We start from the raw sequence: 15,622 nt of genomic DNA, 5'->3' as shown, positions 1-15,622 counted from the left end.
CTGTTTACCTGTCCATCGAATTATTTTACCAGTATGCAAACTTGTCACTATATCCTCTTCTTCATCAATGATTAACAAGTCAACATGTCTTAACTGCTTGATTACACTAAGTGCAGATGGGTGAGGTTCGGTACCGGACGTAGGGTCTCTAAAACTAGTCTATGTGTTGTATCGTGTAATATAACACTCACCTTGCTTGTTTTACTTGACCTATTACGGTAGTAGGCGCAAAGGCTCCAAGATGTCATCTTCAAACGATACATGTACACAGCTTGTATCGTTTAGAACAGTATGAAAGAAACTACCGCTTTTTTCATGACTTAACTTCATAACATTAATTACAGGGGCAGACACTATTGACAAAGAGGGTGTGCAATAAATAATGTAATGATTATGAAAAGTAATTTAAATATGCTAACGTTTTTAAAAAATATATATACTATCGCAAAACAGAAACGCATAGGCCAGAAATCTGTTGCGAAAATGTTGTATTTTCAAACATGTATAACTCGTCAACAAATAGATATTAGTGCATGAATTTTTACATCAGTTTACAAGAAGCCAATGTCTATACAACCAAGTGGATAATTTTAGATAATGGAGACGTTGAGCGCAATGGTGACAACGTAGCACGGTCCCGACGTCGGGTCTCTCTCAACCTGTTGCGTACAGTTTGACCGGATATGCTCCGAATTCCAGGCACCCTGGCTGCTGTGCTCTGACCCGTGGCAGTACGATCACGCTGATGTAACGATCTTGAGCTGTAGTGGTGACTCGAGGTCTGCCTGTACGGGGACGGCCATTTGTTATACCTGTTTGGTTGTAACGAGCTGCAAGCCGTGATATCGTGCTCAGACTAACATTCAGACGCCTGCCCACAGAAGATTGTTAATCTCCAGCGTGGATTCTTTCAATGGTGATGTTCCGTGTCGCTCCTTCAAAACAAACGCCGATTTCCGAAAGTAATCTGGATTTTTATAGCCAGACAGTGCATGCTCTTTGCTGCACAATTTCAACTGGAAGGTGATTTTTGTTGTGTTGTGGCGATGCGTTTTTAATCCTTGTAAGAAATCTCATCAAATAAACATTTTCAGGTAAAGGCGATTTTTTACTTGTGCAATTGTGTAAAATCATGTTATCAACACTTTTGTTACATATTTTGACGATTGTTTGAACACAATAGGTAATTAATAGATTTTTAAAAATACAAAACACCTATGCGTTTCCTTTTGGGGATAATAAACTTTGTGGTCTCGTAGATATAAGAGGGTTGGTTGATTGGTTAGTTGGTTGGGTGGGTAGTTGTTGTTTAACACCGCACTCAGCAGTATTCCAGCTGCATGGGGGCGGTCTGTAGATAATCGAATTTGGACCAGACAATCCAGTGATCAACAGCATGCGCATCGATCTACGCAGCTGGGATGCGATGGCATGTGTGGACACAACAAAGAAACCACCTCAGATGCTTGATGGGCATTTAGAAATCACCTTATTATAACAGAACAATATACCACATTTATGATAACACATATATAGTTTGCATTCGTTTCATTTTAGTCGTGAAGTGTTTATGATAAAATGCGTCTGTCAAATGTGTCCTGCCTCTTAAGGTAAATAATCGGCATGCTGGAAAACTCACATCAATAACTGAATAAAATGAAACCGTCTTTCGGTTGAAAATGACTGGCCCTGTTTTTGGAAGCCAGACTGCCTCTTTTGGCATGCCATGAACTTAAATGTATGTATGTGCGTGCGTGAACACAAGGTAAGCCCGGTGAATCCCATTTAGAACAATGGCCTATTGATTTCACTTTTTCGAAAGCGAACATGACACCTCAGAACCGCAATTTTGAATATACATGTATACCAGGTTATATTCATTCTACCTTGACATAATTACAACAGAAACGCGAACTTTCACGAAATGGTTAGAGATATGTCTACAGTCACATGTGATTTTATGGCAACTTCTGAGGTACAATAAAACATAGTGTATGTCGATCAAAAAGAGCATCGAATAAGTCTTTCTTCAACGATTTCCAACGATAAGGCCCGTCCGACCGCTCGAGACGGGATAGACTTCTGACGGACGGTCTAAAATAACAGCAAGCCAGCCCGATGGTCTGGTAAAACTTTTAGATAATCCATACATCTGAATAAATTCAACAGCTCTTGGTGTCTGGTCTGGTTTAATTCCATTTGGGCTGGTAACATTTTGAAGTTCCCAGCCCTGCTGGGTTTCTAGCTTATTTCATACACTGTCTTAAGACAAAAATGGGTTGCTGAGGATCAATATATGTTATGATTATGGCAAAGTTTTTTTTTGTAGCATATATCGCTGCGTGTTTAAACGTCTGGTTCCATGATGAGCAGAATGTAATAATACAAAATATTGATTTTGAAAACCGTTTATCTCCTGCTTTACTTCTATGGTAATTGTCATATTTAAAAGTTCCGGGCATGGAATGCAAATCGGTGTATGAAATATATATATTTTTTCACAAATCCAGATGGTTGTCAAGAGCACAAAAGCATAAATGGAATGTGATCGAAAAAAAGAAACAGTTCAATAAAAATAATTTAGGTTTAAAGCCAGCTTGCATTTGATATTTTTTTCGGATGTGAAAGTTCCAGTTCATAAATTTGTGTTCCTCGTGTACATAGTGGACGATCTTTGCATACTCTTAATTTGCCGACGTGATGTTTGGATTGTGTTTGGATTATACTAGGACAAATGTGCAATTTATCAGCACCCAGGGCCACCCAAATTCAACTAAGACTTATTTCAGTATTAATCCCCGTGTGGCACTTGTTGACGAAAGAGTCTCCCTCAAAGTCACTTATCTTCGTCCACTACAGCGAGTGACGGTGCAGGCATAGGTGGAGGAAGGAAAGGCCGTGTTCAGCTCATGTGGCCATTTTCAAGCTGAACAACAGGGACAAGTCGATATAGCTGAGCATGCTTCAACTGGGGGAACATGCAAGGGTAAGTGAAAAACAGATTTACATGACTCGAGCTTTGCTGAGACACTTGTGAGGTGAGGTGAGGTGAGGTGAGGTGAAATTGGGTAGAACGTCGTGCTTGAGAATATTTCGCTCATATGACGACGTGCATACGTGTGTATGTGTGTGTGCGGCTGCTTGTACTAGCCCAGACTGAAGCTGGTTTTATAGTGCTAGCCCACTGAGATACCATGCCGCAATGAAGCATGAATATCCCACTCAGACACATTATACTGACTCCGAGCCGACCAGTCCTTTGTACCCATTAATGCCGTGCGCCAGGCAGGGACCAACAAGTACCATATTTTAACGTCTTTTGGTATGACGCAGTCGGGGATCGAACCCGTGACCTTCCGCTCTCCGGACGGATGCTCTAACCACTACACCAAGGAGGCGGTCGCTGAGACACTTGTAATGATTGGCCCGTACGCGTGTCTCAAACTGACTGTTGTATTGTCATCCAAGAGTGTCTCTGGATATTTTTCAGTTCATTTTAGAATTTGTCCTCAAAGAATTATCTTTATTTAAATGTATCTTTAATTTCCATTTCGTCATGCCACCAATTAGTTTGATACCTGGAAGAAAATGATTTGAGCCTATACATACCCAGCCAATTCGACAAACGCCATCAGTTTGCCATGTGCATCATGACAAAGCCTTACCACAATGAACGTACTCCGTAACGATGGTGCATTTGGGTTTTATACAGGCCATGATAGCATGGGACTCTTCCGGAGTATGAAGCCTGTTCCAGGGATTTCAAAGGATCCACTTCTTAGAAAGGGAGATGTGACGACACCTCTTGTCTTCAGACTGTCTGTAATTGATGGCCACATTCCCCTTGAAGACCTGCAGCTGGCCACACCAGTAGTCTTAGCAACAGAGGAGCTAGAACGATGGTACAAAGACGAATCTGTGAGAAGGACTGTCGTGCGAGAAGGTTCCCTAAGGGGAACTCTCTTCTTGCCTGAAGGTAACTACCATGCCTGCCCAGGTTCAGCAGTATTACATTTACCTGCACGTGTCAAGAAACCAGTGTTTGAAGTTTCTGCTTGCGTTTAAAGGTGCAATATATCTTGCAGCAAGGCTGGAATTACTTCAAACACGATCTGTCAGCAGGGTTTTCGGCAGAATATACACATGAAGTAACACGTTAAAGATTGGCTGAATGATAATTACATAGATAACTAATATTGAACGTAAGGCTTCTATTGAAGAGCACCTAAATACAGAAGATCACAAAACTGGCTATTTTTTCTATTTCCATCTAATATCATGTTATTGTAAGAAATCGTTTGTACGTAAAATGCTCATCAATGCAAACTTGATCTCGTCATTATATGGCTGAAATAGTGCCGATGTGATGTGACGTTAATACAACTCAGCTAAACTTATGTTATGGTGTAGGGTCCTGTGCATAAAGCTGAGTTCACAAATCAGCTAAGCAACGAGTCCTGGGATGGGTGATCGTATTTAGCAGATTGACTCCTGAGAGTTTCTAGGACTTCAGTCCCGCCCCACAAAGAAGCGTATGTGATACATGTCGTCTCATCTTAGTCAGTTTGTTCACAACTGCCTATGCTCATCCAGCAAAAAATGGTTACCAAGTGGGATAACTCATGTGACTGTAGTGAGTGAGTGAGTGAGTTAAGATGTCAAGTCACATCAGCAATATTTGAGCCATATTGTGACTAAATGAAATTATAAATCTATAGTAGTGCATGTGACTATAACCTTCTAGTGCGCCATATGCAGCTTGGGTTATCCAGGGTAATAGTGAATTGTGACTTGTATGCGATTAAATCAATGTATAATTGTTTCTTGAACGTAAGGAGAAGGTCCGTTTCCCGGGATAATAGACATGTTTGGTTCCACTGGAGGGCTGACGGAGTTCCGTGCAGCTTTGTTAGCGTCCAGAGGTTTCATTTCCTATGCTCTTCCTTTCTTTGGGTATGACGATCTCCCACCGACATTGGCTGACTTTGACTTTGATTACATTCTGGTATGTTCTTGCACGCTCAACTGGGATGTATTTGAAAGTGCCTGCAGCCTAAATTCATGATGATCTTTGTTTCAAGGTTTGCTTACAATTTTAGAGGATATGATACCTGTTTCAATAAATCATCTCATGGCTTTCAAACCCTCAATACAAACCTGAAATATGCCGGTGCGGTATTTCAAATGACAAATTTGTGTTTCTTTGTCTTTCATTCAGGGTGCTGTAGACTGGTTTGCCTCTCATCCAAGTGTACGGCAAGGAGGGATCGGTGTAGTTGGTACCTCTCAGGGAGGTGACCTTTCAACCAGTCTGAACACCATACTTCTAATAAGACATTGAAGAGGGAATATTTCTTAGTTCCTCTGACATTCAGCATCTCACACGATAGGAATATCTCGTCAAATAATCTCCAGGGTACACGTTCCAATAAATCTCTACTGTACCCTGGATGCATCTACGGCTCGAGCCGATAATTTTATTACCTCCCTTGGTTGGGTTGAGCGTACCCATTCACAAGTCACTTTCGCTTAATAAATTATGTAACGATTAAACTTGGCAACACAATAATATATTGTTGCAGAGGTACTCTGAAAGAGGTAGAAGGAGTTCTTGCATATATTTTTTTTAAGACATCAGACCTGTCAATTTGTCTGTATGTCCCTTCCCCCAACCCAAACACACACACACACACACACACACACACACACACACACACACACTAATCTGAGTCGCACTGCGAACAAACAAGATATTGGAAACCGTGAAAACTTTCTATCACAAGTCAAACAACACATCAAAGATATCGACATGCAACAGTGGCGCACTAATATTGCTGAAAATTCAAGACTAAGTTCACACGTCATGTTCAAGTCATTATTAAATGTGGAATCTTTTCTCATCAATATACAGGAGAAAGTTTAATAGTAGAAGTAGGACGTAGAACTGGTATTGATATTGAATGTAGATTCTCTACTGTTCATGTCATGGAGGGGCGGTGGGGTAGCCTAGTGGTTAAAGCGTTGGCTCGTCACGCAGAAGACACGGGTTCGATTCCCCACATGGGCACAATGTGTTAAGCCCATTTCTGGTGTCTCCCGCCGTGATATTGCTGGAATATTGCTAAAAGCGGCGTAAAACCAAACTCAGTCAGTCATGTTATGGATTAGATTATAGTGAAAATGAAGTTCACCTTTTATTGGTAGGTACAGCATTTACTAATTTACAGAAAAGGTAAATCGAATGTACATCCACCACAGGAATCTTTTACGAACTTAATGAACACAAATTGTCAATCTCTGGTTTAAATCATGCAAATGTATTCATATTGTACATTAAACACACTAAACAGAAAGCGAAAGTTTCTCAAAGTACCCACAGTTAAGTTCAAAGAGCCTCGGATACAGACGTTGCCATATAAAGACGCTAAACATGTTCAGATCCCAAATACCATCCAGTCCTAAGCAAGCCTAGATTCTAACTATACTGGACAAATAAGTAAGGGGTATTAGTATTTTTATGATTGATATTTTATCGGTGTGTCAATGAGTAAATAGATCATTATTCATAATTTCAAAATGTAAAGATATCCCTAACTATTTTTGTCCAGTATATGATAGCGGATCGTTTTCCGGAACATTTGAATGAAGACTTCCTTGACCTTCTTCTTATGGTTTGACCCTCGAATAAGATTACAAATTCAAAATACAAGGTCCAGATAAGAGCACAATCGGTTTATTTGAAACTAGAAACAAATACGACAGAGTGCTGGTAACAGTACATATAAGCCATTGATTTGTAAAGTGTACATCAGTGAGAGGACGGATTTCAATACTGAGCGCAAGGTATATGTCACAAACAGGAGCGAACAGGTTATTATACTGGTGCATAATATTGGAGCATATGTCATTCTTCAATAAATATCTGACCTGCTACTGTCAATTCGATTGCTGAAAAGCACAATATTAAAGCTATTCTTCGCAGTGAGAATTAATGTCTTCATATTACAATAATTCGGCTCTTTGATATAATGGTACGTGCAATTTTAGCTGCAGTTGACATAGTCCTCACGGCGAGCCTAGTGGTTAAAGCGTTGGCTCGTCACGCCGAAGACCCGGGTTCGAATCCCCACATAGGTACATTGTGTGAAGCCCATTTCTGGTGTCCCCCGCCATGATGTTGCTGGAATATTGCTAAAAGCGGCGTAAAACCAATCTCAGTCAGTCAGTAAAAGAATCCCCAGTGTGGTGATGGTGTTACAAAGTTGATGTCCCAATTATTCTTTAGAAATGGTGTCAGTGAATAAAGTTCCGCGGGATTAGAGTCCATTTGGTGAAAAGGGCAAAACAGGTGTGAAAACTGATATGAAGTGGATCCTCAAAAAATCAGTGTTGACACCAGGTGTTTGCGAAAAGGCTAAGCATGTCCTGCCCTAAAACAAAACAAATGAAAGTACAACACAGCCAAAGATCTGCTACTTACATAATGTGTCAGGGGATGGTTTTAGAAAATGTTGTACTCAATTATTCAAAGGTGCTATGCGTCATTTTTACCCGACAAAGTGTTTGGAGAATATAGGACCTAAGAATACTTTCGTATTTCGTAGATATGAATAATGATGATATTTGTCTCTAAGCACATTGACAGAAGTTGCAAAATTTCACTGGTTTCAGTCCTGAATGAATTGCACACTGATTCGTATATTATAACAAGACCATTCCGCTTAACGTTAAGATTTAAAGGTATATCTTGAAAGGTTCTACTTCTGCTTAAGCATATTTGTTGACTATCCGTGAATTAATCTACGTTTTTTATATTTCTGATTTATTGATGCAGCCAAAGATATCCAACCAAGGAAAGACATTTCTACTTGGTAGTGTGCCGGCTGCAGAGCAGTATGATGTGGTCATTCCTATGTGAACACTTTCCGCATTTCATTGTTCTTCTTTCCTGTAACAGAAATGACATTTAACAAACATGTGTTATTTCAGCCGTCCCTGTCAGTACAATTTCATATTCACAAAGCAGGAATTTGGCACTGTAGCGCCTGATTATCTCATCAGATATACATGATTTTCTGCTTTAACGGTAAAAAGGGATGTGACGAAATACAAGTTGGGAAGGTCAGGATTCAAAAACGTCATGTGTTAAATTCACACACATATTACCTACATTACATTCACACGAACATCTGGTTTTTTTTGTTTTATTGTGTGTGTAAGAATTAGCATGGTGGTCATTTGACTGCAGACTGTGGTCGGAATCCTGTGAGTACATCAGAGTTTTGGTATCACCAAATTGGTTTCAGATTTATATCCCTAATAGTTTCAAATCTAAAACTTCACAACTGATGGCCCGAAATATAAAGGGAGCGACACGATCACATCAGCAGGCAACGTTACACTAGTGAGGAGTTCACAAGCCGAATATCCCACGTGAATGACTTTTGATATTTATTTGTTTATAATGAGTGAGTTATTATTTAACGTCACATCGGTAAGATTGCAGCCATATCGTGACAAGACCATATTTGACATTGAAATGGAATATATGTATATTATAAAAACCTGTCGACGAAGGACAGTAAAACAACTAGAATATCACAATTGCAATTAAAACTAGCGTGGAAAGTTAAAACTAATAGCACTATTGGGACAATACAATATAAAAACAGGCTATAGATCGCCAACAACAGAAGGTAGATCACCATACTAGGGACCATGGGGACTTACAGTACCTTTGCGACCTGCATGGACCCTAGCTGGATTTACACCATCCCTTCAGCTGCTGGCGATTGTAAGAAATGATAGCCAAAATTAAAATAACAAGAATACTACGTTTAAAAATAATGGTAAGTTTAAATTTTGGGTCTTACATTACCTCTCAGGAGGACAATAATTTTACAATACTTCAACCCCCCTTGAGGGTACAGCAACTAACAATCCGAGTTATGAATTTAAACTTCCAATCATACAATATTTATCTATTTACAAATCAGTTAACAAATCTAATTCTTTTAAAAATGCAATAATTAAATGAGAACATATATTACTAAAAAGATCCTTCATGGTTCGTGATTTGAAATAGATATCCCTTGTGACATTCTCTTCCCACGGAGGTTACTCCTGTCATATCCTACGTGACCTCTGTTCTAATACTGCCCTTTCATGGTGTGAGCGTTCAAGACTCGTGATTGGAGGCAATCAGATTTAGTTGTGCAATCAGCGACGTTGTTTCAAAAGTGATCATACGCAAGGCCTCGGTAATTTCCGTATGCTTCGAGAAAACTAAACCTCTTCCCCTGCGCGATGCGCAAACGTTTCTTCTAGACAGAACTCAGTCATGTTATGGCAGATCAGTGGCGTCTCCATCGCCCTCGTTGACAACTGACAAGCTAGCCATTAAATGTCTTGTGTGTAACATCAACACAAGTCCCCGGCAGATGGGGGAAATTTGTGGCCCCACATTTGTTTGTGTTAGTCAAGTTGAATCTAAGTCGATTTAACACGTGTTCAGATTGGATAGAAAGAAGGGAGATCATTCGTGTAGCGATCTTTTGCCGCTAGGGGATTTTACGAGAACGGGAAATATGGCCGTATTAGAACAGAGGTTCGTAGGAAGGTATGACAAGTAACCTTTGTGGGGAGAGAATGCCCTTGTGATGGAATATTCAACACAGTCAAGCAAGACATGCCTATTTGTTTATAAACAATGTCAACCTCTCAGTCAAGAAACACGAGAATCCATTTCAGTCGATCATGGCGTTCAATTACCCGCTCTTTTACTCCGTTTGCAAGCACAGAATGTCGCAAGCACGATGATGATGAGGAGGAGAGCGACACCCCCGACAGACGCCGCTACAGATATAAGATGAAGCCGTCTATTCTCACTCTGGCATCTCGACTCTGAAACATACATTGTTACACATTCTACGATGACAGTCACACACAGCCACTAAAGTCACACGTTGAACACGCACAATATTTTCTTTTGTCGGTTCAAACAACATAGGCAAATGCGGACTACAAACTACAACAATGCAGATCAAACATCTGACAAACACACACAAAACATAACACCAAACTTAAAAGTACCAACCTTAACAACAAGCATTAATAGCTTTTAAAACATTTTTAGGAACAGTCAACCATACCATAAAGAAAGCCAATCGACCATTTGTCAAGGATTATTTTTACATTCAAGTCATTTCGAAGGCTTTCAAAAGTTTTATGGAAGACACGTGAAGGCCATATCGACGCTTCAGTGATAAACTTCAGGTCCTATGCAAGTTCTCAACTACTAACATTGACTTTGTCGTGTTTTTCAGATGGTAAATTGGCTTACTTTTCAATGTGCTTTTGTGAGTGGACACTGATGAGGACATAATGTACCTGCCTTTTCAAGAACACCTGTATCACAGTCATTCAACAAATATTTACATCATAGACAATTCGTTTGATTATGGAAAGGGTATTTCTACTGTAATTATTATATCTGAAGATAATGTTTTATTTGATGGGTTTTATTTTGTTTTGTTTTGTTTATGGAATATGCCCTTCCAAAGGGATTTTGATATCGACCTTACATAAAGTGACTCAGTTTACATTTGATGTGTGGAACAGCTTTTTACCTGTTGAACTTGTCCATGTGCGCTGGTTGTCAGACACGTCACACACCAGGCAGTTGTTTCCAGATTGTTTCGCTCCGTGAGGCACACAGGTCCCTTTGTCCAGGCAGTAGGGACCCTAGTGTGGAACAGGAAGCTACATGACTCTCTAGTGTACTTAAATCCAGTAATAACTATATCATTCTTTGCACAACTGGAGTACAATGTTAACTTTAGTTAAATGGTGTTGTTTGTTTTGTTTGTTTGTTGTTGTTGTTGTTTTGTTTTGTTTTGATTTTGTTTTGTTTTGTTTTGTTTTTGGCGGGGTTATATTATAATTTCCCTATATTAAGGATCCAAGAAGTTGTTTGTTTGCCGACTCATCTATATTGATTTTTAAATAATGTTTATATACCTTCACTGTCCAGTTGAACTTTGCTTCCCGGCCGTCATCAGCTCGGATACACGTACTGTTAAATACAACCAGGCCCACACTGTTACCATAGTTATCGGCACTGTTCGCCATTGATACCCGGTAGGCACGCACATGGTCCATGTCCTCACTCCCGGTGCTGTCGCTGGTAACGATTTTGCACTGAGCATGGCTGATGCTGACCACGGTTGCCATGTGAACTGCTGATACAACATATTCTTGCCCTGATTCTGTGTCCTGAAAGCCGACATTGGTGGCAAAATGTTTCCATTTGTTTTAAGTGCTAAACACTGTTTTTGGGGTAAAAATTATGTACGGCTAACTTGCTTCAGTGGTAGAGAGGTTAGCTGTGTCATTTGATTTCGTTATGGTCACCGATCACGCAAGGGCGGGCTCATCATGCCATATATATTCACTAGGGATGCCTGTTTGGGAGTGATAAATGGCAGTTGCAAGCAAGGAATACAACATTATAATGTTGAAAATGAAAGTTTAAGGACGTTTTTCAAATAATAGGTTTAAAGAATTAAACATATTTCTTACCAAACTTTTCTCGCAATCGACGCTCTCGAAACACAGATTAAATAAAAGCAAAGATATTTTTTTCAATGTGAATGTTTATTAATATTAAGGACCAGTGTCTTCAGTGTACAAACCACTATCCCTAGTTTCAGTGGTAGAGAGGACGGTTGTGTGATTAGATTTAGACGGCATACAGACTATTGATGTCACAACGGTCACGCCATGCCATATTCGCTGCGGATGCCGGGGCCAATAAATAACAGTTGCAAGCACGAAATATAAACATGAACTTATATTTGCAGAATTGAAAACTAAGTTGAACGAGGTTTCAGAAGTAATAGAGCTATAAATTACAGAATGAAACATATTTCCAAAACCCTTACCGCGCAGGGGAATATGTTAACTGGAAATTACCGACCTCCAAACACAGATGAAATAAAAGCAAAGAGATATGTTTTAAAATAGGGGTGTATCGGCAGCTCTTGGAGCAGCCTAAAGAAGATAAAAAAACGTAAGCACATATTTACCCTCATCTGTTCAACCAAGCAAGTTGATACACCGTCGACAAACGTCTCGCCTCTCACGGACACAACGTCACATGCATCACGTGACACGTCACATGTGACAACAGTTTCTGCTTCAGATAGTAGCGGGGGTGTTGTAAGGTCAACAGAACAGTCCGAGCCGCCATAGTTGGATTGGCATACACATCCACCTGTTAAAATTGTAAGGGACGTAACATGACAGATGCTCAAACCCATGTATTTCAGAATAAGAATATGTCGTAGTAAACATGTTTCTCGGGAAGGGGATGGTTGTTTATGGTTTACTTTTGGGTATTAGTTTTGGTTTCTTAGATTTATTCATTTTCAAAATTGGTTAACTGATTGAATGATATCGTATTATCTCTGGTGTAAATCAAAGTATTTTTGCAATCTTTCAAAATGAATTATACATTTTCATATCAAAAGAGTGTTTTCTAGAGGTGGGGATATAATTGGATGTTCAATTATTGATTTTGTTAAGGCTACACCGTCGAATTCAAAACAATAGTCCAAACATTTCTTTATGTGGAAATCTGGAAGATAGATTTGTTTATCCCCCAAATATGTTGTTTACAATTCAAGGTGTATTACCATTTGAACATGTTCCTTTGCCGCTGCAGTCGTTCAGACAAGCCTCAGCCACAACAATATCATAGACTGACATGTTTGTTGTCCAATTTTTTACCTGGAGTTCAGGATCAACCAGCACCTCGTGCAGACACTTGTCTCTCACCGTGTCGACAGAGAAACGAAAAAAATCCGTGGTTCCTGTCAACTTCGAAATAAACTCAAACATGATATCACTGTTAATCTGTTAATATTTATATCTGGCGGTAATCACCCAAAATGCTTTCATATTCATACAAACAGATAATATGTTGATCTTCGTAAGTGTCAATGATTTGATTTATTCTAGAAGTACAGCAATGTCTACTGTTAGGTTCAATGCCTGAATGTGTATATGTACTGGCAATACACGAATGTCAACTTCTTTGTGCAATGGAAGAGTGTAAATATTTATGTCCTATACCTGAATGTCCAGGATGCAGTTGTCAACGCTTCCGCTTATCCCAACGCCAGTTACGTTCTTGCACACTTGTACTGTTCGCGATTCCTGGAACTGGTTCTCACAGAATGACCTAGCTTTTACCTCTGTCCATCCATTTGTCCACGCATTCACAGCTTGCTAGGTAAAAAATATAGTTGCACGATTTGGCAAAACAATCCAAAATTGGTTTCCGGTATCTTTTGGTCTTCCAATTTGCATCGTTTTATTTATCTTTTTAACCTCCAAGTGAAGTCAGTGTAACATTACAAACTGATCTATTTGCATATGATGTTCTTGCGAATAAAACTGTAACATGCAGCGTTGTACATAAGATGTTTCTGTTTGAGCAATAACAATAATGTGACATTATTCTCGAAAGTAAATGGGTGTTTAGCATAAGGTCTAGATCAGCAAACGCAGTCATACAAGGAAAACCAAAGATATCATGGCAACAAACGAATATGGCCTGCTATGACATCTTCGAAAATAGAGTGACCACTTCTTCAGGTATGGATTTCGTACCCGACGTAATCTCCTTGGTGATTCCGAACGGACACCTGCGGATCTTCTCCTTCGCCTTTCGGTAATTGTGCACGGAATCGGGAAGACGTCTGTGAAGCCCGGGAGGGTTTTGCACACCTTATGAATGGCTGCAGTGCAATTTACTGCCTCAGTGTGTGTTGTGGATGCAGGAACCGGGGAACAGGAACAATAGAAGTTTGTCCGGGGCCACGCTGGCAGTGACGCATGAATGTCCGGATCAAACAGGTCCCTATCAACCCTATAGGATAAAATGTACATGAACGTTGCAACAAATCTAAGCCCGATCAAATGAATACATCTGGTGAAATTTGTAGCCGTGTCATCACATTAATAAAAAAAACTCAAATGTGTATTACTGTTTGGTTAATTATTAATTACAATGTGTGCCATCGTCTCTTGACGGCGTTGTGTGATGCTCATGATGTTAACTTTTGTTTCTTCTTACAGGGGGCGGTGGGGTAGCCTAGTAGTTAAAGCGTTGGCTCGTCACGCCGAAGACCCGGGTCCGAATCCCCACATGGGTACAATGTGTGAAGCCCATTTCTGGTGTCCCCCCGCCGTGATGTTGCTGGAGTATTGCTAAATGCGGCGTAAAACCAAACTCAGTCAGTCAGTCAGTCTTCTTATAGATGCAGGGATTACAGTTGTAATAAACCCAACATACAAGTTTGATCTGATAAAAGACTAACCTCCATGAATTCGAAAATGTAAGAAGACTCTGCCCGTGGTTGTATGTAGTTTCGCAACCCCTCGTTGCCGTTTTATCTGTAGAGTAGGTACCATTCCTGAGGACAAAGTCGTCGCTGCAGTTTCCTGTCAGTGTCCCACACAGACCACGGCATTGATTCTCGTCCTGGACTGACGGGTAGATGTAAACATTGAGGAAGGTCATGTCGAAATTAATGTCAACCTTCCCTCCAGTCGGCAGATACACCTGTGGAAAAGTAAGTTAGTGGCGTCACCACAATTTCACGGTGATTTATATATGTATGCACGTTATATATGTATGCATGGTCCTAGGACCAGTCCTGTGCACATTGTACATAACAGAGCTCGGAAGCGTAATTGATGAGCACCGTATGAATCGTCATCACTATGCAGATAATGCACAGGTTTACAGATGCTTCACTCCTGACAAGGACCAAACAGATATTTCCTCGAGAGACATGTCCGAATGTTGTGTCAGTATCAAATTCTGGTTGCTAGTAAATAAACTATAATTGAATAGCAGCAAGACCGAATCTATTCTCCTGGGTCCAGTGAAACGGAGGGATCTGTGTAGTATTGATTCCTTCGAGGTCGACAACTCACATATTCCTTTCGCAGATCAAGTCAGAGATTTTGGTGTAATCCTAGACTCATATTTGTCACTAGACAATCATGTCTCTAATCCAGTTAAGACCTGCTTCATCTCACTCCGGAACATTGGCAATATCCGTCAATACCTGACAACTGAAACAGCAACAACTCTATCCCTTGTCATGAGCAGAATTGACTATTGCAACTGTCTATTGGCCAGTGCAACCAAGCCTCAGATACGAAAGCTACAAAGAGTCCAGAATGTAGCAGCCCGCATTGTGACAAGATCCAGGAAGAATGATCATATCACTCCTTTTCTATACTTTCTACACTGGTTGTTCTGTGGATTTCAGAATTGAGTTTAAAGTTCTCTGCTTTTGTCTTCCGCTGTCTGTCTGGCACTGCCCCTACACATGTATCCAGTCTTCCTTCTCTGTACAAGCCTTCTCGTTTGCTCCGTTCACAAGATAACAGTCTTCATATTGTCCCTAAAACTAGAACAGTGCAGTATGGAAACAGATCCTTTGCCTATGCAGCACCAGTGGCCTGGAACAAACTTCCACAGAATCTCAGGGTCTGTACTGACTTTGTCACTTTCAAATCCCGGTTAAAAAACACATTTGTTCAG

The 15,622-nt window shown here is 40.2% G+C and overlaps 2 protein-coding genes across 2 annotated transcripts in view; one reads left to right on the top strand and one right to left on the bottom strand.

The window, feature by feature from the left end:
* The first annotated feature begins 3,669 nt into the window (after window positions 1-3,669).
* Window positions 3,670-5,341, top strand: LOC124270994 (acyl-coenzyme A amino acid N-acyltransferase 2-like). Its single transcript, XM_046706061.1, has 3 exons — window positions 3,670-3,976; window positions 4,836-5,005; window positions 5,219-5,341. Exons 1-3 carry the CDS (start codon window positions 3,670-3,672, stop codon window positions 5,339-5,341), a joined length of 600 nt encoding a protein of 199 aa, XP_046562017.1.
* Window positions 5,342-7,859: 2,518 nt separating this feature from the next.
* Window positions 7,860-15,622, bottom strand: part of LOC124271000 — an 84,401-nt gene continuing 76,638 nt past the window's right edge. Inside the window, exon 5 of the mRNA XM_046706065.1 lies at window positions 7,860-7,948. Within this exon, the coding sequence (XP_046562021.1) occupies window positions 7,911-7,948 (38 nt within the window). The 3' untranslated portion in view covers window positions 7,860-7,910. The remainder of the gene's footprint in view (window positions 7,949-15,622) is intronic.

The sequence above is a fragment of the Haliotis rubra genome, unplaced genomic scaffold, assembly GCF_003918875.1.
Source record: "Haliotis rubra isolate DU_JTF1 unplaced genomic scaffold, ASM391887v1 Scf1565, whole genome shotgun sequence".
NCBI lineage: Eukaryota > Metazoa > Mollusca > Gastropoda > Lepetellida > Haliotidae > Haliotis > Haliotis rubra.
Note: the sequence above shows the minus strand (reverse complement) of the source record. Positions and strands in the feature narration are given on the sequence as shown.